This window comes from Diadema setosum, chromosome 19, assembly GCF_964275005.1.
Source record: "Diadema setosum chromosome 19, eeDiaSeto1, whole genome shotgun sequence".
Classification (NCBI taxonomy): domain Eukaryota; kingdom Metazoa; phylum Echinodermata; class Echinoidea; order Diadematoida; family Diadematidae; genus Diadema; species Diadema setosum.
Window position 1 is genome coordinate 10,307,918 of NC_092703.1, and position 27,071 is coordinate 10,334,988.

The window sequence follows — 27,071 nt, forward strand, 5'->3', positions numbered from 1 at the left end:
TTTGATATACAAAAAAAAATTGCAGAATACACTTAATGTTAATCTAAAGTATGCAAAATTTCATTTGAATTATAGAGACTATGTGTTGGAGGAACTGAAAAAAAATCAAATGCTTTACTAGTGGAGATAGGTCCTAGGAAAAAAAAAATGTAGGCAAGCACACGATAGAAAAATGAGAGAACAAGAAAGGAGAAATAGAGGAAAGAAAAAAAATTCAACTCAAGACGCAGCTTCCACCTCTCCTCCATTTTCTCCCATGATTATTGAAAAGTTTTCGTTGTTCGCATTTCCGTCGCGTGTTCTTCGTGTACGTGTCATGCTGTACTTTAGCAATGATACACACGACATTCGCACATACGTCATGGAAACTTCGCACAAATTGCGCAAGAATAGTTTTCGGCTTCATTGTCGGAAAACATTCGGAGAAAAACTTTTCCGAATGTTGGATTTTGTCATTCGCGTCCTTCGCAAATCGTTCGCGTGCTCCGTGAAATCCTACCCTAAACGTGTTTAGTTGCATTGCGTTCATGCGATTTTTCCATTTAAACGCGTTTCAAAACGCCGATCTGAAACACGGAAAAAAGGGCGTTTTGAATCATGATTCTGCCAGAATCACGATCGCAGAAACCGCATGAACGCAATCGTGATTTCAATCATGATTCTATGACGTCATTCTGCGCTGTGCGCATGGTGTCTCATGGGGTATCCAACAGCTAGCTTCTAGTTCTGTTCGCGCGCTTGTGTACGTCTTACGAATCGTGTGTTTTGGTACAATACTTGCACTTGTTTGTTTACATCAACGCCATACACCGATTCTATGCTAGTATCTAACATTAACTGTTTAATATAATAATACATGTAATTACTCTCCGATTGAGTTGATAAAAGTAATGGCTGCAGTGCTCGCTACCAAGGGAAACAATTGGAGAGACGAAGAATTAGGATTATTCCTTGATCTGTTCCTCGATCTGTGGGGAGAGCCTGAATGCCACAGCTTATCGCAAAGTATTCACCGAAATAAAAATGTAAAGGCCTGTACAGTTGGAATAAGGAGGTCTGGTTCGAGTTGCAGAGACAAGGTCAAACTGCGCAGTGCGCTGCGCAATGACAAGGGATGAGCTGAGCCAGAATCAGCGTTGCGAAAGCCCGCATGAACGCTCTTCCGCTGAGACCGTGATTTGAAACGCCGTTTTGAATCATGATTCATGTTTGTGATTCTGGCTACGAAATCCGCATGAACGCGGCCAGAGTAGTTTCTGAATATCTGACAAAACCTTAAAAGCTAAATCCTCACCTCAACCAGAACTGTACACACCCTTTAACCATAATCACTTTTTTGGCTATGCTAAAACCGGAGGGGGGCAGATTCCGCCCCTTCCGCCCCTCCCCCCCCCCCCCATTGAGAGCATTGAGAGTCTACGTTTTGGTTTGTACATACACTTGTATCTGTTATAGCATATTCAATAATTGTATGTCATAAAACCTTCCAAAAGTCATTTCAACATGTATTTTATTGTTTTTGGAATTTCTTATGTATTTCACGGTTTTTTTACTTTTGTTTTTTTCTTTACTTTTTTAATTGGAAATTGTCAATGAAAGTGATTAAAGGGTGTGTACAGTTCTGGTCAAGGTGAGGATTTAGCTTTTAAAGTTTTGCAAGATATTCAGAAACCACTCTATGAGATGTCAAAGAGCATGCAATTCTAAGGGGTATCAAAAGTTTATTTGATGAAAATCGGTTTTGAAATGGCTGAGATATCCAAAAACAAGGTGAAACAAAGAGATCCTGAAAGGCGTGGCCTGTCGCTTTTTATTATTATCACTTTTTTGGATATCTCAGCCATTTGAAAACCGATTTTCATCAAATAAGCGATGAATCCTTCTTAAAATTACATGCTCTTTCATATTTCATAAGAGGTTTCTCATTATCTCACTTAGGAATGTTCAAAACATGAATCCCCACCTCAACCAGTACTGCACAGTTCCTTTGACTGTAAAAATAATCAGGTTTCTATGACTTTCATGACAGAGCACTGATTTCCTTAGGAAATGTACACAAAATCACAAAATTGTGCCCGTTTTGGGATGACATGCCATTACAAAAATGGGACGTTGCAAATTTGGTCTCAAAAGTTGCAAGAGACTTGAACAAAAAAATTCAAGAAGCCTCACGACGAGGCCTTCTCGCGATACAGAATTATAGAGTGAAACATTGGATTGATTTATGAAATCTGATGCAGATTATGATACAGGCAACTTCCATTATAACAAAGTCCGGGACTGGCAGTTTTCTTTTGTTATGTTGAAATTCTGTTATATTCAAACTAATAACGAGTATAAACATATCTAGCTGATAATTTTGGGCCATGAATTTTATTTTGTTGCATCCGAAATTTTGTTATAACTGTGTTCCGAATAATGGACGTGCACTGTAGTCAGTGATATTATCTTATTGTTCACATGCAGAAATCAGTTGTTTTTGCATCATGTTGCAAAAATCACTGTTTAAAAATCATTAATTTTGGGCATATGAATAGGCAAAGTGCCTGGAGCAAAGTAACACTAACCAAGGAGGTACTAGGCGAGCTCGCCTAGTACCTCCTTGCACTAACAAAACTAGAGCACTGTAGCAGCAGTGCCTAAGATCTCTCCTCACAATAAATACACCACCAACTCATGAATTGACAGGCATGCAGGAGATGCTAAAATGATACAGATTATTTTTTCCCCCCCTAGATGTCAGCAGTGCTGTAACCGGCAAAGACTTGACCACAAGTTGACCATAAATCACTTACCAACTGACCGGCCTGACCCAAATCGTGAAAAGAAAAATCCCAAAGAAAATGGACCTTACAGAATTTTTTTTTTTTGACTCACACTACAGGGCCTATTTCATGACTGGCCCTTTGAATAATGTCATTATATATGTATGTATGTATATATATATACATATATATGTATTACGCCTATATCCTGCCTCATTTTTCTACAAATGCACATTCCACTTGCATTCAGATCAAGCCTTGCAAGAGTACTCCATCATTGTTTAGCGCTTTTTCGCAAAAATTATGAAGTCGTAATCTGCCTAAATCTAGGTCGCTTTGACCTCATGTCTTACCCTGTGTCTAAAGATGGATTAGAATACCCCCCCCCCCCCACTTTCTCTATTAGGAATTTTACATTTCTGTGAAATGTCATCATCCAGTTACGACCAGTTACCCTGGAGAGGAAACATAAAGAAACAAAACAAACAAAAATCCTCCACAGGTTAAAAAATATAAAAAATGAATCATTTTTTGGCTGACTCAGAGATGATTGAATCAAAAGATGTATCATATAATCTGATCGATATTTTCCATCAAACCAAGTAAACGCAGCAGGCCCTGTTCAAGGTAAGGAGAATGGGATATATCACCATCACTGTCGAGATATCATCATAGTCAGCTGTTGCCAGTCTGTCGAGGTAGCACTGGTAATGGTGAACCCAAAGACAGTGTTCCAAATATTTTTCTTGTTTTTTCCTGGTCAAAGGGATGGTATAGTATCGGTTGGGATAGGACTTTTTTGATGACAATTGTTTTGAGGTAATGAGAAACCTTTTATGAAATATGAAAGAGCATTTAGTTTTGAGTGAAATTCGACATTTATTTGACGAAAACTGGTTTTGAAATAGCCAAGATATCCAAAACAAAGCAATCCTAATAAAACGTGGAACCCAACATTTTAAGGATTGCTTTCTTTAACTTTGTTGGATATCTCAGCCATTTCAAAACTGTTCACCTCAACCAATACTATTCAAAATCCCTGGCACAGGAAGGTTAGCCATACTGTAAAAATGAAATTTTTTGCAGTGTTTAAATTTTTGCGCATTTTATGAAACTAGAAACCAGCACAAAATTAAAAGCACACAAATATTTTTGCTAGGCCTATATGTTCCAGTAGTTACATGTCTTGATTTTGCAGAATTAAAAAAGAAAAACAAACAAAAAACTTATACCTTCCCTGGCTGAGCAAGAAAATTACTTTAAAGATACACACTTTTTTTAAAAAATAGTAACGGATGGCAACTCCTAGTCTCTTTCCAAGACTGGCATCATATAAAACATTGTTTGAGTCTCATCATGGGTTAATTCCACTTGGTCTAATATCAGATGGTCTACTTCCCAGTTTGTCTAACACCACTACGGTTAAACTCATTTGGTCTACCATCAATTTCGTCTAATGCCCATTTGGTCTAATCCTCACTTGCGTCTAATGTCCAGTTTGGCTAATCATTCGTCTAATGACCAGATGGTCTAATTGCAATGTTGACTCCTTGGATTTTTCCCCATTTTGTCTGATAAACTGTGGCTATTAGATGAAATGGACATACATAGCCCATCTGGAAGTAGACCAACTGGTGATGAGGCCAAGTGGCAATTGGACTAAATGGTCAATGGGATTAGACCATGCGGGTTGAGACTAAATGGCTATAAGACAAAGTGGGAGTAGATCAGGTGATAGATCAGCTCATCATGAATCATCCCTGGTTAACTACATTGGGGTCTCTCCCCTGCCCTCCCCCCCCCCCAAAAAAAAGAAGAGAATGTATGCTTCTTCTATTTTTTCAACAGTTTGTATTACCTTTAGCATGCGATTGGAGTGGGAAATTACTGGAAAACAACAAAATCAGTCTCGACATTTCCATTCTCACAAAAATCATGCCAGAAATAAGTAAACACAAAATTGCTCTCCAGCTTGCAATAACATAAAAGTGTCATGATGTATGATATGAAAACAGATGAACTTCTCACCTTGTTCATTAAATCTTCTTCCTGTATCTGTTTTTTGCACACCTTAACCACCAAAGTCTGGGCTCTCACACAGTACCAGTGAAATAGTTATCTTGACTTTTGACATTAACATACTGGTTGATGGAGTGAACACAATGACATTTGTGGTTCGCCCGAAGAAATCAATGCATATCAGATATTTCTCTACAATGGCATCCCCCTTTAATAATGTTTCTTTTTTTTTTCTCTTTCTCTCTTTAAGGCATCAAACATATCAATATAGAATAACTTTTGGATTCCCAGGTACGTTCCCAGAAATCTGTCTGGCACTATTGTCAGAAAAAAAGAGAGAAAAAAAGACAAATGATAGTATTGGAGGTGTTTCAGACAAAGAAAAGACTAGTTTGGATCTTGAATCATGTTTTCCTAAGGGTATTTCTCCAATTAAATTTGGTCAGTCATGGCTTTGGAGGCTTTTTATTTTTTTGAAATCCAATTTCACTCAATCATGGGTGCAAAATAGTCGGAGTACAACCGGGCCTCTTATGCACTTCCATGATGGTGCATGCAAGTACATGCATGCACATAATTAGCCACATTGGATGGATGAGAGAGAGAAAAAAAAATATTATCCATTTCAAAGATGAAAATAAACCATTCCCCACCTTGGATATGATGCACAATGTAGTTGCAGTAAGGAAGGCAGTAATTTTGTGAGTTCATAAATTTTGCGAATATCTGTCGCCTCATGCAAAGTCTTGAAAATAAAAAAGACAAAACACTGTGAAATACTGCATATGCCGAATATTTCGTGAGGTTTTTATGTTTTTTGCGAATTTTGCGAGTCAGGTGCTATTCGTGAAATTAAATACACGCGTACACACAAAAATAATGACTTTGATCCCGATATGAATGTAACACACACATGTAATGCATTTCTCTGTACAGTACTGTACTCCATGATTGCGACTTTAACCACTTGCGAAATCCTTGGGAATTCCCGATCCGTGAAAATACACACTCGCTAAATATATGGTAATACAGTATTCAGCACAGAAGGTGTAAAAGGAGAATCATACTTGTACGTGATTCACCCTGCTGCATTCTGCAGGATCGTCGTTAGGGTGTCCTGGTGAGACAACTTGACACTCTTTGTGTGCTACTCTTGTTTGTTAAAGAAAAAATGGACAAATAGTATCATTATTTTTCCCGCATGTTCGTGGAGAAAGACACTATGGCCCGAATTCACAAAGGTGGTACAAATGAAACCATGGTTTAAACCATGGACAAAAACCATGGAGAGCCAAGCGTCACACGAAATACTTCGTTACGAAATTGGTCATTTCGTTGACAAAATGTTCATTTAGTTAAAAAATGTTGTCATTTCGTTACAAAATAATCATTTCATCGACGAAATGACTGATTTTGTAACAGATATTCCATGCGACACTTGGCACTCCATGGTTTTTGTCCATGGTTTAAACCATGGTTTCATTTGTACCACCTTCGTGAATTTGGCCCCATCTGTACAAATCCGCTTCAGACTGGTGAGCAGAGTCATTGGCTAGCTCTACAGGAAAAGTGTACTTTGACAAAGCAGTAAAGAACAATACAAGGCAGAAAGATGTGCCCCACAACTATCATGGTGTTTCATACTGTATGCCTTTTTATGATCGAGCTAAATGAACTGGACCACTTTTATTTCTGTAACTTGTAACAGATTGCACCTTTGACAAAGACTAGTTACCACTAAGCAACAACACCAAGACAAAACGGACTAGTCTCCTTTCAAGTGTAAATATTGTTTTTCTCACATGCATTATGCATTTGCAAAATAACACTCACATGGGGAAAGGACACACAGATTATTTTTAAGGGATTCTTTTCGTTACCAGTGAGAAGCCATTGGGCAACTCCATGCAATTAAGGAAAACTGCAAAATTTGCTGTTCTCCTATATTGCTTTCCTATTGTTTTCCTCTTGTATATTTAATATACAATGTGGCAGGATTTCCTAGGGTGCAAGCATCACACTGGAAAACTGACATAGACTAGTTCTGAAGCTGCGTATGTGTACTGCAAGGCAGTTTCCTGAACACTGTTGGGCTAAGCTCTTTGACCATGAAAACAACTGACCACTGGCTAGTAAAGAATGACCATTTATGATTCATGCCATTAGTTCTATTATGCTTTATTCTCTCTTATCAGTAGAGGGCACTGTTCAAGTTTCTAGTGTTGCTCACAAAAGTTACTGCACCATCCTGTAAGTGGACCAGCCCAAGTCCCATTACTTTTTTTTTTCTTTTCAAACTAACAGTATTAAGATACGGATCTGGAAAATATTACAGAAAATAAGCAATACAAGTCTGCATAGAACTAATAAGATATGGTTAATGAGAGGGAACTCCTCTACAAATTATGCCTCATTTAAGTGATGGACTTGCTTTCGTTTATATTCAGGGAAACTATTTTTGATTTGAAGTAGCTTCAGAAAACACATGATTTTTTTTTTTTTTTTTTTTGTGGTATAACTGTAGTCTTTCTTCAAGGTCCTCTGAGCATGGTTTATGCAGAAACAATCCAATTTAATAAATTTCCTGACCGAGGTGAATAAGGTGGTCTACATAGATATGGAACATGAAACACACCGAATCTTTTACTCATATTTCATATAATTTTTTGTTGGTTATCTTTACACGTGGGTCTATGGAAAGGTATCTTTATTTACAGGTGTGTGACTAGAAGAGGACATACTTGATTAAAGCTACAGTAAAGTGTCAGTAACAACAACAATGACAACAACAACAACTACAACAACAACAAAGAGGGGCAAAAAAAAAAAAGAGAAGAAACCTTTTCACGTAAGGATCAAAAAACAAACTACAATGTACTTAAACTCTTTATGTACTTTGATTCACACAGAAAAACCATACACTTGTATACACTGTCTGAAGTCCCTTGAACACACAGTGGGTTTAAATAACAGTAGTAGTAGCACCAACAACAAACACACAAAATACCAACAAGTAGGGTATACAAGCCCCTTCTGCATTTCCTTTCCCCCTGAAAAAAAAACCAAACAAATCAAAAAACGAATAATCGCAAATTCATGTACATGCAAAGCAGTCAATCAACTAACAAACCATCCTCGCTTTAAAGGGGATGGCTAGTAACTGATCAGTGGGAATCAGTGGGAATGCTGGGGGATGATTGTTCCAATCCTTGTGGGATTCATTTAAGAGTACATTATATATCTATTGTTTGTGAAAATTATTGGCTTCAGAATGGTCTCATATTCAAGTAATGTGCAGTTTAATGTATGCGATCGCCCCGTCACTGTACAGGCAGTTTTGCAAAGCAAAGGCAAAGATTTCACACAGGTGTGTTTCATCTTCCATGAAGTCTTTTAAATGGTAATCTACAATGAAACTACATCAGTGCATAATGCTTGCTCTGGAAGCTTGCAATTCACTTGCAATTCTCTGTAGGCAATATAACAACAGAACTATACAGACAGAATTATTTGAAGAGAATAAAAAAAAAAAAAAAAGATGGTTGCATTGCAATTGGTTTCCACCAACAGTACCAGAAGGGTATGTTGTAATAACCCAGACATTCAAGCCATTCTTGCATTTAATAATGCTATCCTTGAATTCAAGCCAACACTATTGGGTCTTACAAAAGAAAACGGTAGAAAACCTAATTTCTCATAGACAATACCTTCAGCGCCATATTTGCATACCCTAGATTTTTATGGGGGGGGGGGGGAGGCTTCCACTTTAAAAATTTATATAAAATTCCTTGCAACTCATCTAGACAAACACTCTATTATCTCATTCTGCACAGGTAAACAGACTACAATGTGTGCATACAACTTGTACCTCTAGATGAGTACAGTCAACAGGTACTGACCTTGCCATGTATGCCAAATCACACTCCTCACGTTCTACTGTATATAACATTATATCCTTCATTTGTGAAATAATGTTCGGTGATTGGTCTACATAGCATCATCAATTCAACGTGTCAACATTACAAACAAGTTTGACATCAACACTATCCAGTCACCTCAATGAATCAACCTTGATAATGTTCAGTGATTGGTCTACATAGCATCATCAATTCAAAGTGTCAACATTACCAACAAGTTTGACATAAACACTATCCAGTCACCTCAGTGAATCAACCCTCTCAACCTCTTCTACTGTTATCATTTTCATAAAGCCAAATGTTACCGTGTCATTTCCACCATAACTCCATAAACTTCATCATCTATCATTATAATCATCACCATTACCACTGCCACTGCCACCACCACCACCATCGTCATCGTCATCAACACCACTATCATCACCACTACCATCATCATCACCACCACCACCACCACCACCACCACTATCACCATATCACCCTCACCATCACCACCACCATCACCATCGCTGTCACCCTCAACACCACCACCACCACCATCACCACTGCTGTTATCATCACTGTCATCACCATCACCACTACCACCATCACTATCACCCTCACCATCACCACCACCATCGCCATTGCTGTCACCCTCAACACCACCACCACCATCATCACCATTACTATCACCACCATCACCATTGCTGTTATCATCACTGTCATCACCATCACCACTACCACCATCACCATCACTATCACCCTCACCATCACCACCACCATCGCCATCGCTGTCACCCTCAACACCACCACCACCACCATCACCATTACTATCACCACCACCACCATCACCATCGCTGTTATCATCACTGTCATCACCACTGCCACCATCACCATCACTATCACCCTCACCATCACCACCACCATCGCCATCGCTGTCACCCTCAACACCACCACCACCACCATCACCATCACTATCACCACCACCACCATCACACCACCATCACCATCACCACCATCACCACCACCATCATTATCACCAGCATCATCATCATAACTGTGATCTTCAACACCTATCATCACAAAGATGCCACATCAATTCGAATAGTAGCTTTATAATCATAAATGCATTATATTTCCACTACCTTCAAAAATTTACTGAATGAACTGCCATTCCTGTCACAGCCATCATCAACAGCAACCAACACCTACATCCATCAACTGAAGGGGCCACCATATTACTCCTCCCTGTCCCACACACCAGCATCATCCTCTCAACTTCAACATCATCATCATTGCCATAGCAACATCAAAACTAGTCACACATCAACATCAAAAGGGAACAGATGGAGAAAAGAGATAGAGATAGACACAATACAAAACATTTACTTACCGGAGTGTTCCTTTCTCCAACTTTTGCATGATATCCCTTAATATATCTGATATATGGCTACAGGTCAGGAAAGAAACATAGCAAACTTCTGATCAATCGAGCATTTCCATCTCTCTTGCAGGATTTCTGATTGCGACGTGAATATTAATGACAGCTACCAGGAGAAATATAACATATTAACAAAAGAAAAAAAGACTTGACAAATTGGAACTGCCTGCAAAAGATATTAGACCTACAGAAGTAAAACAGAAAATAGTTATTCTAAATATTGGTACTTACGAAAAATTGGACAAATACATATACAGCTAAGAAAACTTGAGTGAAATACTGTACTCAGAAAAGGAAGAAACATTTGATGTGGCCCATGGCCATTCATTCTTTTGAGGCCGGGTGTCCAGTATAGTCTAGTGTTAAATAGAATGTCATATAAAAAAAAAATGGACCCAATGGAAACAACTGTTATACTTATAGCAGCATCCTGGGGTCTATCACTGTGGATATGGTAGGTGTATTCAGGGGTGTGGCATAAGTGGGGGAGTAGGGGGAAGGAGTGGGGAAAGTATTGGGGGGGGGAATGGCTGGAGGGAATAAGTCTGTGTATCATCAAAGAGGATACGAAGATATTTTCCTTGCTTGTGAGAAGCCAGGGTCCAGGTGGCATCGTTGAGAAAGCAGACACTGGCTCCTTTCAGCTGTAGGAGGCGCGAGTCTGGGGGATCCAGCTTTAGTAGTCAGGACAGAAAATAATAAAAAAAGAAGATATGTTACACAATCAAGTGCAATGGGAAAATGTCATTGCAACATACTGTAAAACGAGGAATGTTCGCGTGAATTTTTATTTCGCAAATTTCGCGAGCACCACGATTTGCGAAATTAAAATGCATGCGAAAGTTCTTATCTACACTATATGCACTGAATGCCAGTGGCAGTTTGCGAAAATTTCACGCTGCAAAAAAAGGCCGTCGGCTCCAATTCACGAAAAATTCATGCCGCGAATATATCATGTTTTACAGTAAGAATTTATACTGTTTGAAATGTCAAATGTGCCATTCCAATCAAATATTGGCCTGCACGTGCAGTGGACGCTTATTTATGCTCTTGGCAAAGGGTTCAGTTGTGCCTAGGATGGCCCAGAATCAGCTAAATAATAGTGATGATAATAGCAGTGTTGATGAAGTTGACAATAATAATGATGATAATGATGATGATGATTAAGTGGCAACGATAAAAGTAGAAGTAGTAGTAGTAGAAGTAGTAGTAGTAGTAGCAGTAGTACTAGTAGTAGGAGTAGTAGCAGTAGTACTAGTAGTAGGAGTAGTAGCAGTAGCAGTAGCAGTAGCAATAGTAGTAGTAGTAGTAGTAGTAGTAGTAGTAGTAGTAGTAGTAATAGTGGTAGTAGCAGTAGTAGCAGTAGGAGTAGCAGTAGTACATGTAGTAGTAGTTATGTAGTAGTAATAGTGGAAGTAGCAGTAGTAGTGGTGGTAATAGCAGTAGTGACAGTTCTAGTAGAAGTAACAATTGTAATAAAGATGATTATGATAATGACAGAAATAATAACAATGATAACAACTGTCACAATACTGTAAAATGAGGAATGTTTGCGTGCATTTTGATTATGCGAATTTCGCGAGAGCCAAGATTCCCGAAATTACAATGTACTCAAAAGTTCTTGTCTACACTATATGCATCGAATGCCAGCAGCAATTCACAAAAATTTTATGCTGCGAAAAAGGCCGTCTGCTCCAGTTCGCGAAAATTTCAGGCTGCGAAAATATTGTATTTTACAGTATGCATAGTTGCATCCTGTTGGGAAAAAAAAAGTACATTGTGTACACACCTGGAGGTTCCTCTGTGAGGTCACCCATCGACCTCCGATACCCAGGGTTGAGATGACCTCATGTTTCTCAGGTAGTGACCTCTTGCTCCGGGAGCTGTCCCCTTTGGGAGACTGACCGGCCTCTTCCACCTCGTTAGGGTACATGGTCACTGTGAGATTTGAAGCGAGGAAGGTACAAAGACATACAGTTTGTATGATGCAATATTGGACTGTGGGACTGGATTTTGACAATGACATTAGCTGTGCTTAGCTCTTGATATGTGCCTTGGTGTAAACCCCCTGCATTGTCACATTATTCTGACACAGCAGCATAGTCAAGCTTTGGGAAAACATTCTGTTTTTCCAAATCTATGTAACTTATAGATTTTTGTTACCCTGGACATGTAATAGCACAGTTGTAGAGGAAATGCCAAGCTTTTCTTTGATGTTAATTGTGTGACAAATTATCTATGACTGTTTTTCTTTCAAATGACCAGTAGCTACATTATTGTAGAGGCATTACTTTTGCACACAAAACAGTGACAGAACTAAAATTAAATCCCAAATAGGGAACACCGCTCGATGGTCCACTACCACATAAAATGCAAGCTACATTTGACAGGAACAGAATCTTTGGAAACGTGTTCAATGTACTGGAACATTTGGCAATTTATAGATCGGTTTGTGCGGGCTTGTGCATTTCAGCAAATTAATATGCGACCTTAGCACGCCGTTGATTGAGTCGGACAAGTGAATGTGGCACATAAAGAGTTAAAGGGATAGTACAGTATTGGTGGAGATGAGAATTGGGCTTTTAACTTTTTGCGAGATACCAAGAAAACACTTGTGATATAGTACAGAGCATACCATTTTAAGAGGAATTAAAAGTTTATTTGATGAAAATCGGGTTTGGAATGACTGAATCATCCAAAAACAAAGTAAAACAAAGCGATCGTAATAAAGTGTGGGTCCCACATTTTATTAGAATTGCTCTTTTTTGGATATCTCAGCCATTTTAAAACCAATTTTCATCAAATAAACATTGAATTCCTCATAGAATTACATGCTCTTTCATACTTCATAAGAGGTTTCTCATTATCTCACCAAAAAATATTAGAAACCCGAAATTAGGTCTCAACCAAAACTATACGATCCCTTTAAGTATTCATTGACAAATTTGGTTGTTTGCTATCCTTAATAAGCATCTCCTTCCTTGCAAGTAAAGTTTCCCTTTGACAAATGATGTAGATATTTTTAATCTTTATTTGTTCAAAGTTTTATACAATAAATCTGTATAGCCTGATTGCTAGGGGAAAAAAGATGATTGTGCAATACTGAGCCTACATAATTCTTTTTTTCAAATGATTCATTTCATCTTGATGTGAAGGCCTATATTTTGTGCTTCAAAAGATGATAAACTGTCTTCTGATCTACATCTGACGTCTTTCAGAGTTCATGATTTTACTATGTGTGTATCATGTGGTGAAGATACAGTCTACTTTTTTTTTTTTTTTTTTTATAGATTCATTAGTTCATATATCTGCGCACTGCAATAAATACCATATGATTCTTTAAAAGGGTGTGCACAGTTCTGGTCGAGGTGAGGATTTCGCTTTTAACGTTTTGTGAGATATTCAGAAACCACTCTAAGAGATGTCAAAGAGCATGCAATTCTAAGGGGTATCAAAAGTTTATTTGATGAAAAACGGTTTTGGAATGGCTGAGATATCCAAAAACAAGGTGAAACAAAGAGATCCTAATAAAAGGCGTGGCCTGTCGCCTTTTATTATCATCACTTTTTGGGATATCTCAGACATTTGAAAACCAATTTTCATCAAATAAACGTTGAATCCTCCGTAAAATTACATGCTCTTTCATATTTCATAAGAGGTTTCTCATTATCTCACTTAGGAATGTTCAAAACAGGAATCCCCACCTCAACCAGTTCTGTACAGTCCCTTTAAAGGGATGATACAATATTGGTTGAGATGGGGCTACAGGTTTCCAACTTTTTGTGATAATTTTTTAGATAATGAGATGATGATAAAAATTGGCTGAGATATTGAAAACAAAGCAATCCTAACAAAAGGTGGGACTCACCTTTCATTAGAATTGCTTTGTTTTACTTTGTTTTTGATACCTCTGCCATTTCAAAACCAATTTTTATCAAACAAACTTTGAATTCGTCTTAGAATTGTATGCCCTTTAACATTTCATAAAGTGGTTTCTTAGTATCTTGCAAAATGTTGAGTCCTCATCTCATCCAATACTCTACCACATAAAACCTTCAAAACCAGTGACATCATCTATCTACCACTGACTATGATTAACAAAAGACATCAAAATGCACCTTGTCCTCTAACAAAGCACAATGCAGGCAAACATGCAAGTTATGCAAGGTCAAGGGAAGGTGCATTCCAATGTCTTTTGTTCTTCGCGTTTAATAGTACTTTAACAATGACTGAAAGATGACATCACAGGCAGAATCTTTTCTTCTGCAGGCATATCCAAGTAATCTGAAGAAAAGTTGTAAAAAATTTGTCATAAAATATATGACATGTATTTAGTTACTCATTTGGGTATCATGTGTCAACACAAGTCAAAATGCATTTGCATGGCCTAGTTCCTTTAATCAAGAGTCAACTTGCAGATGGTGTGATGTGGCACTTTAAAGCATGTAAACAAATGCCTGAACAAAGACTAGTAAACAACTCCCAACCTGTTGTGGAGCAAGTTTGAAACTAGAAATGTCGCTATGGCGACTGGTATGCCTCCACCATAATGCATGATTCTCCTAATAGGTCTAGATAGTACATGTGGACAATGTGTGATTACATTTTCACAAAATTGGTAAAATATTAAAATGACAAGTTTGTCACAAATGTGTTAAATGTTCACCTTGACCTAGGTTTAATTGGATGAATAGGAGAGCATGTATTTGGGGATTTCAGGACTTAAACTTGACTCTGACCCATTCATACATTTATGCATTGAGTAATTTTCAAGGTATGGAGAAAAAGTGCAATTTCTGTATTGAATAGTAAATTGTTACCATTTTCATCTGGCCTTTGACCCTAAAATTCATAAGGTAATCACTGTCAGGCAGAACATGCATAAATATGTAGTACGTTTCAAGATAACCTGAGCCACTTCCGAGATATGGAGGAGAAACTTAGTTCAGCACTTTCCCTTGATCTTTGACCTTTTGACCTTTGAGGTAAAAACAAAAGAAAAAAAAAACTTTCCAGAGAATCTCTATTAGGTTATACATGCATACACCAAGTGTAAAAAAAAAAAATCCTGCTGGCATTGCATAAACATGAGGGAAATAGTAAATTTTGAAGCGTTGCCCTTGACCTTTGACCCCTGACTTTTGACCCCATGAACCCTAACTTCTCTAGATAATCACTGCCAGTCAGTACATGTATATATACCATGTTCCATGAAGATACCTTGAACAATTTCCAAGTTATGGAGAAAAAAGTGAAGTTTTAATATTTTTACTTGACCTTTTGACCTTTGACCTTTGACCTCATGACCCCAAACTTTCACCAGAGAATCTTAATTGGGTAATACATGTATGCACTAAGTTTCAAGAAAATATCTTCAGGCACTGCATAGATATGGTGGAAATAGTGAAATTTTACATATTTGACCTTGACCTTTTGACCTTTGACCTTGAGCATGTGCACCCAAAAGTTGATAGGCACAACTTCACCCCCTAATACACATACATGCCAAGTTTCATTAGGATACCTCAAAAGGTTTTGGTGGTTTCCCTGTCCACAAAATTCATTATGGACGGACGGAAGGACGGACGGACGGACGGACGGACGGACAACCCGAAAACATAATGCCTCCGGCACCACTTCGTGGCGGAGGCATAAAAACATGCACTGCAATGTGTGACACAGCACCAGGAAAATCATCCCCTGTACCAGTACAGGCCTAAATGTGCCATGTACATCGGCACAGGTTTGTTAGAAGATACCTTTAGCTCAACGCATTTCACTTCAACCTGAAATAGTTTGGCAGACTGGCATGTGAACAAATGAGAGACTCTGGTAATGCTTGATCAATTTTGAATGAAGTACTGGTGTTTGCCATCAACGCATGCTATTTATTTGACGTAAAAGCCAAACTGATACAAAACACATTCTGGAACTTATTTCTGGTGGTTTATCGGTTGCAAGTTTTAACGAGTTATAGCATTTGCTCTAAAGAAATGAAGAAAACTTATCAGATTACAAAGGGGAAATCTGATGTTAAATCATTATCATTCAATGGCAACAGCATAAAGATTATTTGACTCTGACAAACATATATAATGTAGATAACCAAACATGTATCACACTCCACCCCACACATTGTAGAAATATTAGTATTCAAATTAATTATTCTTTATTCTATTTGCGACTGATTGGCAAATTGCCCTTCATTGATGTAAATACACACTGATTATTCACTGGCTTTGAGTAACAGCCATGATATATGGGCATACACAAGCAATTTGTCCATCTGTTGCAACAAAACTTAAAGCAAGAATCATTGCATTGAATAATAAATATGCTATGAGGGATCAGATAGCCATCACTGGCTTTCATGCAAATGCCTGGTATAGTCTAGTGGATATGACGCCTGTCTAGCAATCAGGAAGTCCTCGATTCAAATCCCTGGCAAGAATGTACACTATGTATGTGCATGGTTTATATTATGGTCATTACTCAAAAGCACTTGTGAATAACTGGTATATATTACCAGCAATGAAGGGCAATGTGTCAATCAGTTCCAATATACAGTATGTCCCCCCCCCCCCCCCAAAAAAAAAAAAAGAAAAGAAAAGAAAAGAAAGAAAGAAAGAAAGAACTTTCGAAATAGTGAATCAATCCCCAAAACAATTTACAAGTATGAAACTATAACTTATTACCCACATCTTACACAAAACCCCATCTATATGCTTCAGTGGTCAAAAAGAAATTAGGATCTTTGTAGAGCATGTTAGGAATCCCTTCCCTCCAAGTTCTGTTCATTGTGTTTAAATAATAATATGCAGCTCCAAGAGCATCCAAGTGCTAAACTTGGAAGAAACAGCCCCATGACATGCTTTACGACAATCCATGTTTCTCTGTGACCACTAATAACCAAATTGAACGGGGTTTTCTGCAAAATGTAGGCAAGACGTTATATTTTTTGATCCAGAAATCACATTCAGACAGTTTAATCATATTAAAAGTTATCAATGTGGAAATCGGATTGTATTCTTTTTTTCTTTTTTTTCTTTTTTTTTTTGGGGGGGGGGGACATACTGTATGGTATTCATTTATCATCAGAACCACTCTTTACTCGATCAAACTGACAGTGCATTGTCGAAGGCATTCACGCACCATGCACTCCATGGTTCCGCTTGCTTTCAAACATGACTTGTCACGGTACAAAAGAATAGAAATCAAACACACCCACAACACAAGTTACAAGACAACCTGCTCCACATCAGACAATACCCACAAACAAAACTTCATACTATTTCAAGAGCTGTCACAAGAGACGTAAAGGGAGAGAGAAAAGGAAACAGGTACAAAGGAAAACGAAAGCCCAAATATTTCTGCTGGGCTCCCGAGAGCTTGCAGCATTGTTTGTGGAGTTCAAGGTCGGTTGCACATGTAGCACATCGAACGTAAACATCCATCGACACTGAGACAGGTTGACAGAAGGCGCATTTTACATTAGAATTACCGTAGCATTAAATACCACAGTATTTTGTTGTCACAGTTCTCATTGGCAAACTACACGTACCACCGTATAAGATACCGTATTGTTTCAGATGGTACTGTGTTTTCATTTACTACCAAAATACCACAGTGTTTCTGGCACGAAAGTAGCTGCCGGTGCACATCTTCGAGATAAAGGCACTGCATCTATGCATATCTCCTTTGGAGAAGACAGTGGCTGTATCGGTGTAGTGCAGTGGGTCGTATTGCATCACACGATTCACACTGAAAATTTGCATGCATGTTTCGCGCAAAGTTTGAATTACGGCCCTAAACACCATGGAATTTGCGATGTATTTCACAAATTGCAGTACAGTACATTTGCATTCACATTATGAAATAATGTTCGAAATACCGACATATTTCATTTAAAGGACAAGTTCACCTTCATAGACATGTGGGTTGAGTGAATGCAGCAATATTAGTAGAACACATCATTGAGAGTTTGAGGAAAATAGGACAATCCATTCAAATGTTATGAATTTTTGAAGTTTCTGCTCACTCAAGGCTGGATGAGAAGACTACTGTAGCTTGTGATGTCACATGAGTACAACGATATAAAGAAAGAATAAAGAAAATTCAACATATTTTCACTTTTCTCGCATAACAAAAGAACACTTGACTTCTCTCTTTCAGAAGGCAGGGGGAATGATATTACCAGTAACATTATGTCAGTAACAAGTCGAAGAAATGTGCACTTTATTCAAAAAGTAAAGTTTTGTGAAATTCTCTTTTTATTTTCTTTATATAGTTGTATGCATATGACATCATACACTGTAGCAGTCTTCTCATCCAGCAGTGACTACGCAGATACTTTAAAAATTCATAACTTTTGAACGGATTGTCCGATTTTCCCCAAACTTTCAGTGATGTGTTCTACTAATATTGCTGCGTTCACTCACCCACTTCTCTCTTTCAGAAGGCAGGGGGAATGATATTACCAGTAACATTATGTCAGTAACAAGTCAAAGAAATGTGCACTTTATTCAAAAAGTAAAGTTTTGTGAAATTCTCTTTTTATTTTCTTTATATAGTTGTATGCATATGACATCATACACTGTAGCAGTCTTCTCATCCAGCAGTGACTACGCAGATACTTTAAAAATTCATAACTTTTGAACAGATTGTCCGATTTTCCCCAAACTTTCAGTGATGTGTTCTACTAATATTGCTGCGTTCACTCACTCCACATGGATTATGAAGGTGAACTTGTCCTTTAAAATGTGAGTGAGCCTGGAGAGGGAAGTAGGTAAGCTCATTATTTTGCTTTAAGGTTGAGAGGATACTTTAAAGGGTTGGTATAGCTACGGTTGAGATGGGCCTTCAGGTTTCCAACGCTTTTTGATGATGATGATTTTTTTTTTTTTTTCTAAATACTGAGAAATCTCTTATGATATTGGCTTTAAAATTGAATCACAAATTGGCTTTGAAATGGCTGAGATATCAAGAACAAAGCAATCCTAATAAAAGGTGGGACCCATCTTTCATTTGGATCACTCTGTTTTACTTTGTTTTTGGATATCTCAGCCATTTCAAAACCAATTTTCATCAAATAAACTTTGGATTCCTCTTAGAATTGTATGCCCTTCAACATTTCATAAAGTGTATTTTTATAAGTATCTCACAAAAAGTTGTAAGCTGAATCCTCACCTCAACCAATACTATACTATCTCTTTAAGCACCCATCTTGAATGGGCATACAGATTATCTGCAAAAGAAAATATTCACACCTGCACACAAAGCATTATTCACACTTGGAACCAGTACTCTTGATATTTTCTGACAATATGTGGAGCTTTGGAGGTTATTTTATTAAGAGTTTATTATGTTAAGCGCCAATCTTGAATGGAAGATGAATTATCCAAAGGAAGATCTCCATACCAGAGCATAACATAACATTCACGCTTGGGTGCAAGATCCGTTCAACATGATGGAAATGGGCCACAGCTACATTGTATGTCTAAAATAGGGTCATCCACACTGAAAATAAATGGAACTGCACCATGTTAGAAATCTTTTGACTCGGTTGCCAAGCTTCTGTGCCCGAACAAAGCCATGGAAAGAAAAAAAAAAAATCATGAAGAAAAGTCACTCATGGGAGAATGATTTTAAGAAATTTGCTTGAAGTTTGCCATTGTGATTTTGTAGTGAGAATTCTCATTGCAAAAACCATTAAATTTTGTTCATGCGATTTCAGTACTACTACCTGTGGCAAACTGATAAATTGAGAATAAATCTATAGTTAGCCAGTCAGGCTATCGAGCACTTTGCCCATTGTGTTACATGAAGCTGTCTAGCCGAATTTACACGGAAGTTACCATGCAATAATTTCTGTACGCTTACCCAAACACAGAAAAATAGCTTCTTCTTTTTTTGTCCCATACGTGAACTTGCATCACAAAACCAACAAAAAGTCACACTCACTGATTTTGTGTGGGGACTCAAAATAGGTCAAACCGGTCAACCTAGTCAATTATGAGTTTCTCCTAGTCTCTGAAAGAGCAATACTTCTTCTTCATACGTGTAAAATTTGGGATCACAAAATGAATGGGAATTTTTTTTGGAACAGTTTTTCTTGTACACATTTTCATTTTTTTGTAGAATTGTGTTGTATTAGGTGTGTCTTAAAGTCCCCTTTTCATTTCTTGAAAGCCTGTTACACACGTTTTACTTTCAACTCTAATAATTTTGTACACGCTAATGCTACTGCTTTGAAAGATTGTATAAGTCGTGGATAGAATGTGTTAATAGAGCATGAAGTCATGGATAGACCATGTCTATAGAGCATGATCAATTTCAGCTTAATCTGATAATCCCTTCATTGCTGTTGCCATGAAGTTTCACATCATTGTAAGGAGCACAGCTTGGTAGAAGATTACGAGCTTGAACAGACCTTACACATTCAGAGCCTCCCTTCTCTGTGCACACTTCCAGCTTGTGTGCTTTCTTTCTTACACTGAAATAGGTTATGAGAGTCCATTTAAATTGCATTCTTAGAGCTTAAACTCTGCTCTTTCAGAATCTGCTCTTCACTAAAAATCCATATCTGGCGACTTTTTGTTGGTTTTGTGATGCCAGGTCACATATAGTCTCATCGCTATTAAAAAGGGTTAACATTATGAGTTTTGAATTCTACTGATCACTTTAGTGAGAGTGGTCTGATACTGATACTACAAGGTTACCTACATTATCTTGAGAGTTACTCTTATAGCCATGGTTACACTGGCAAATGATTGCAAAGTTTGAGATTGTGAAGTCTTCACGAAGTTTGCTTGTCTGTTCACACTGCCAGCCAAATTTCTCAACGTTTAAGTGCTCAAAGTTTGGGTGACTAGTCCACATGTGCAAAAAGGATGAAAGAGCGTGCCGTTGTCTGACAGCTAGTGATTTTGATGTAACAATGCACATACATACATCACAATGACTGCACACTTTGGAAGCACTGCCCGCAAACAGATGGGGGACTGGTCACATGACAGACTAAAGTAAAGTTTCAGTTGCTAGCGTTCACTCTGCCCAAAGATCAAGAAGATTGGCGGGGGTCCGAGAAATTTCCCTAGACTGAGTGGGAAGTTTGGCACGGAAAGTTTTGCGTGACGTTTCATGAGAACTTTCGCAGGAAGTTTGCAGTCCCAGTGGCAAAACTTCGAGATCGTAACGATGGTGATCTTAAGTACTTCGCGATCTTTGCCAGAGTGAGTGCAGATTACGAATGTAACTTTATGAATGCAACATTCTGATATCCCTTGTCTCATCTTCTGCTTCATCTGTCGATCATCTATTCAGATGGAGAAAAGAAAAAGATATGACATCCATGCTATAACCTTTTGTGTGCTTTGATTGCAAATTGGCACAGGAAACTCCAAAGCGTTGTACACACTGTTCAAAGTCCCAAGCACAGAAAGAGTGGATTGATCATTTGTGACCCGCTACAACAAAAGGATCCTAAAGTCGCTGATGGCTGAGCCGAGAAATTCGAGCTTGAATTCACATTAACAAAATTGGTCAAAACAATCGGATTTCTGTCTGTGGCATAACTTTGCATTGTAATGTTTTGTCTATTATCTGCCGAAAATTTGAAGCTAAATGATCAAAGGAAAGGCAAGAAATTAGCGTTTTTCTGGGCCATGATTTTCCGACTTTCAAAGTAACAGAATCGTGTCCGAAGATTTGGATTTAGCACGGCAGCTAGACTCCGCCCCTAGCAACGAGGGAGCGATCTTATTGGTCAGTGCGTGGCATCCTGATTACTGATTGGCCGTGCGTAGACTGCTGGCGCTAAGCATCTGAGCATGAACTTTGCGGAGGTCGCTAGGAGCATACCTTCTATTGTCAAGCACTGAAAACTGTCTCCCCTCCCCTTGATCATGATAGCGTTGGAAGGAAAACTTTGAAGGCGTTTTCCTTGAAACTCTGATTTCCACAACCACTTGACATGCGCTAATGAAATCATCGATATCTCCGCAACCGAGTACTTCTATGAGTTGTGTTATATATGAAATTATAGTAGAAGAGTAAGGGAATAATGTCATGCCATTTTCAGAAAATTGTCCTCCCCGACTTTCGGATCCTTTTGTAGTAGCGGGTCACATTTATGTAATATGTCACCCACTGATGATTATTAATCATTTCTGTGCCAGGGACTTAGGACAGTGCATTCAATGCTCTGGGGTTTTCCTGTGCCAATCGGAACTCAAAGCACAAAGAGGGTTAATCCGTTTCAGAATCCTGGGACCAAGGGCCACACCCTGGTATCTCCTACCTCCATCATCAATGATGCAGTCCACACCCAGTCCTCCGGTGTCCTCCAGGCACTCATTGAGGATGGCAAATCTTTTCCTTTCGCTCCTATCAACCACGTGAGCTGGGATGATAAAAATTGATATTTAGACAGAAATCAATGCAGTTTTTTTTTTTTTTTTGAATAGCAACAAAAATGTATACTGCACATCATGACTGTCAGAAAACCGTTCCTGAATCCACCAATAAACAACTACGTTCTGCAGATCTAACTTTTTTATAATACAATCAGTAATACATACGTACAAAGAAACATCCAATATGCACACCAACTCAGCATACACATATAACTCATGACCGGTGGAATGGGGGGGGGGGGGGGGGGCTCAGGCCCCACACTTTTTTTTTTTGCACCACACAAAGGATTACATAAGGTGTCACCACTTTAGAAAGAAATAGATAGAAACCTTGAAGTGTAAGGTATTGGCTTTGCTTTTGCAGTGAATGCCTTCTTTTTTTTTCTCTTTTATTCTTTTTTTGCTTGTCAGCAGAAGAAGCCCGGAAGTGGAATGAGAAAGGTGAGCTCAATATTAAGACAAGAAGGAGTTCAGATTTTCACGAAAAATTTGGCAAAATTGGATGAATCCTTTCATAGGCTGGGTACGAAACTCATTCCTACTTCTCCTTTACTCACCTATCTCTGGCTTGACAGACTCCAGCACCATTCTTGCCGTCTCTGATGAGGCGGTGGTGATGACCTTTGACCCCCACTCTTGGGCCAACTGTACTCCTATAAAGCCTGCAGGCTAAGTTTAAAAAAAAATCATGATAATACAATGTACATATCATGTCACATATATACCACTACGGATTCATGGCACTGTACAAGGAGCAATTAATAGAGACTGTTGACCAGATTGTTTTTTCCTCTAATAATATCTATTCACTTCCATTCAAATATTACCAAAAACAGCAATTCAAGTTGGTATTAACTGTACAATTTTACAGAGAATGAGCATTTGCTTTTAATGCCCCCACCCTATTGAATAATTTACCCCAGAAATTAACACAAATCAATAATAAAAATAGATTCAAGTCTGCTTTGAAAAGGCATTTGTTTACATGAAACTCGGTACCATCACTGCAATTCCGGATTGTACGTTTTTGTATAATCTTATCACTATGTGTTATGCGCTATATAAGCACTGCCAATTATTACTATTATTGATATAACAAAAAAGACTCCTTCAGTAACATTTCTGCACTAATTGGAAATAGAAATTAACAAAGACAATGACTGAAACATGTAACAGATGGCACTTGGTATATTTCTATGACTAGATACAACAACAGCTAGCTATATGTTTATTTATATCATTTTTATTTTTTTTTTTAAACTTTACAGTACACTGGCTATCTTTGTCTCAACTAAATTGAATCAGCATATTGCAACATTTATTTGTGATGCTTGAATGTCACGTCAGGGGGTAAAAATAATTCCTTAGCCTTCCAAAGCCCAAAAGGAGGAAGTACGAATGTTAAAAATCAGCTTTGTTTATTCTTATCATATTTGTTTATCTTTCAACCATGTCACTTTATTTTGCAGGCTTTTTTATAAACATATTTGATGTCTGTGGTTTTGCAGCAACACTATGGTAGCAGGTTACAAATACAGCAACTACTGAAGGCCCATTTCATCAACAGGCTTGAAGTTATTGTTTCTAATAGTTGTGGTGAGTGTGGTGGCAGTCATGATATAGTATTCAGACGCAAGCCAGTTTATACCAAAACTTGATAAAGAAACGATGTATAAAGAATCATCGTATAGCTGTTAGACCATTCAGACGCTAATTTCGACCATTCCGGAAAACATCGTATAGATGTGCAGTTTCTCACTGCACATGATGTTATGGTCATGAGTGACAGGTACAAGGTCACCTTTCGTGCTCGCTCCCATTAAGTCCCGCCCAGTTTACCGTTCTATGGTCACCATACGTTCAGACGCACAATGCACACGATGGAATGCTGATTCGTTATCGAGTTCTAGTTCCAAACGATGCTCTAACCGTCGTTTCGCTATATGTCGTTTCGTTATACGTCGTTTCGTTAGTTAGCATTCAGACGTATAAATTCATTGTATAGCTATACCAGGAGCTATATACAGGAGATAATGAGGCCTATACAGAGAAATTGAAAAGGGCATGAAGGGGGTGGAGGCGTGAAGGGGTAGAGGTCGCCCAGTGACCCTACTTTGGGCAGTCCAACAGATAGTCTGACAGGGGTAGTATTACATTATATGCTATGCAGAGAATCTGAAAAAGGTACCAGAAGGTGTTGAGGACAAGTCCCAAGTATACTTGGGCAGGTGTCTATGGGAAATGCGTGTCATATGGCAAAATCTGTCCGTCCTGAAACAGGTTAAAGTGTGAAAGGGGTCCCTACCCGAGCTCCATCCATGATGAGTACTGTCTCTCCCCCACACACATGGCCCAGGTACCTCAGAGCCGTGTACATCTTCACCCCTTCCCCGATGCATGCTGCCGCTGCCTTGTAGCTGACCTTTGGTGGCTTACTGACTGCACAGAACACAAACAGAAACAAAAAACTAAACAAACCAAGAAAACAAAGGGGGGGGGGGGCGTCATGAGAGGATCTACAGTGAATATACCAAACAGTCAACACATTTCAAAACATGTTACACTCTGAAAGCAAGCATAAAGCTGACTGGCGAAGTGGAAACCTGCCGTGGGATCAATGTTAATATGCCAGCTAGGGGCCACCTTGAAGGGGATTGCTCTCCGCGATGACCTTCTCTGAGGGGGCCGTTCACACTGCCCGTGAAAAATCACGCTATAATCGAACATCACAATTTTAGATCATTTTGCTGAAAGCAGTGAGGCAACTGTGCCAAACGCTATCCATTTAAAACATCACTGCAAGAATTGAAGAACTGAAATGCCATTTTTGTTCATTTTGGGAAAATTTGGACTATAACTGTACCTTGACTGCCACTTGATACTGTATGTGCCATATTTTTAGCGAGTCTAAATTTTTGCGAATTGGGACTTCCCGATGATTTCGTGAGTAGTTAAATTGGCCATTGTGGAGTACAATACTGAAGAGAAAAATCCATGTGTGAACATCATATTCAATTCAGGATCAGAGCTGATATTTTTGTGTGTTTTTAAATTCACGAATTCATAGCACCGGACTCACAAAATTTGCAAAAATAAAAACATTGCAAAATATTTAGTGTATACAGTATTTGATTCTATTTCTGCAAACACAAAGAATGCAGGCAGTCTCCTGGGCTATTCTTTAATCATAATCGAAACAGCATGCAGCAGACTGCCGAGCAACTTACGCGTACACATCACTATGGCAAAAAATTTCATGGTATTTCTCACTTCACAATAGTTTCTTTTTTATTCTCTCTGCAAATTGTCATTTCTCCCATTATGGTACTTCCAAATGATATTCAGGCCTTTCGTTTCCTGGGGCACAGCTTTTGACCAATGAACCAGATGGATGCTTCATGATCAAAGGCACCACTGATGCAAGTTTCCACTTTGTTGGTACGCTTCATTCCTTCAGCGTGAATTCATGGAATCAGAGAAATTTTTCTTGGGGGGGGGGGAAGGGAACAAAAGATCAAATATAATCCATGCCTCTGGCCCCCACAGAGGCAGAGACATAAAAAAAAAAAAAAAATCCAGATTTTACATACTGCATGGTTATACGGCTAAGGCCGTGTTTATGCTTCCCCTTTTCGGTCCAGAATCAGCGTTTTGAAACGTGATTAGTGCAAAACGCTGTTGCGTTCATGCTCGCTTCGAAAGAAACGCTGATTCAAAACGCCGATCCAAAACGCACAAAAAGGTGCGTTTACGATCGGCGTTTCTGACTAATCACGTTTGACGGGGAAGCATAAACGCAACAGCGTTTCTAAATGCGTTTAGGGTGACATCATCTAAACGCCTTTCCGGTTCACGTGAAAAAGCGCGCGCCCGGCCAGCCAGCTACCCTTGCCTGTGCAGTTTTCCCATGTACTGAGCATACGCATGTCTTTCCCAGCTGCTCTCCCAGGCCAGGCCACCGATCGCAGCGCGCGCCCCAATTTGACCTGCCTCTACTGAGGTCAGCGAAGCAATCGCAAACGCTCTTTCCAAGACTCGAAGAAAGTGAGCATAAACAGTGCTCCCGTGAACGGCGTTTTGAATCAGCGTTTCAAAACGCTGATTCTGCCTTCGCAAATTGAGCATAAACACACCCTAACTATTTCATTCACAGTTAACCCAAGTTGTATACAATGTAGGTGCATGAGCCAAATATTGCCTTGAAAGCCTGAGTGACTCCAGATTTATCCTCTTGCATTCATGTGCAAAAAATATTTTTGGACGAGTTGAAACTGCAGTCAAGTATCTGATACCTGATCAAAGGGAAAATCCAAATTTGTTACTTGAAATACACTTGGACCAGAAATTTGGGTCAAATTTGTTTCACCACCTTGTGAAGTCTAAGTCTTAATACAGATCTCACATTACAATTTTATGTCACAATGATTACGGGTTTGGACTGAGTAGGTATGCCTGTGATTTTTTATCATAGCTACTACTAAAACACTGCATAATTGGTGTTTAATGTTGAAGTAAAACAATTTGTAAATCAGTTGCA

The 27,071-nt window shown here is 38.6% G+C and overlaps 1 protein-coding gene across 1 annotated transcript in view; it reads right to left on the reverse strand.

Annotated features, from left to right (window-relative positions):
• The window catches only part of LOC140242805 (quinone oxidoreductase-like protein 1), a 51,096-nt gene that overhangs the window by 8,720 nt on the left and 15,305 nt on the right, over window positions 1-27,071 (reverse strand). The window contains exons 4-9 of the mRNA XM_072322561.1: window positions 24,840-24,973; window positions 23,092-23,203; window positions 22,420-22,521; window positions 11,911-12,059; window positions 10,690-10,795; window positions 10,074-10,119 (exon numbers count right to left, since the gene is read on the reverse strand). Coding sequence (XP_072178662.1) covers window positions 10,074-10,119; window positions 10,690-10,795; window positions 11,911-12,059; window positions 22,420-22,521; window positions 23,092-23,203; window positions 24,840-24,973 — 649 coding nt within the window. The remainder of the gene's footprint in view (window positions 1-10,073; window positions 10,120-10,689; window positions 10,796-11,910; window positions 12,060-22,419; window positions 22,522-23,091; window positions 23,204-24,839; window positions 24,974-27,071) is intronic.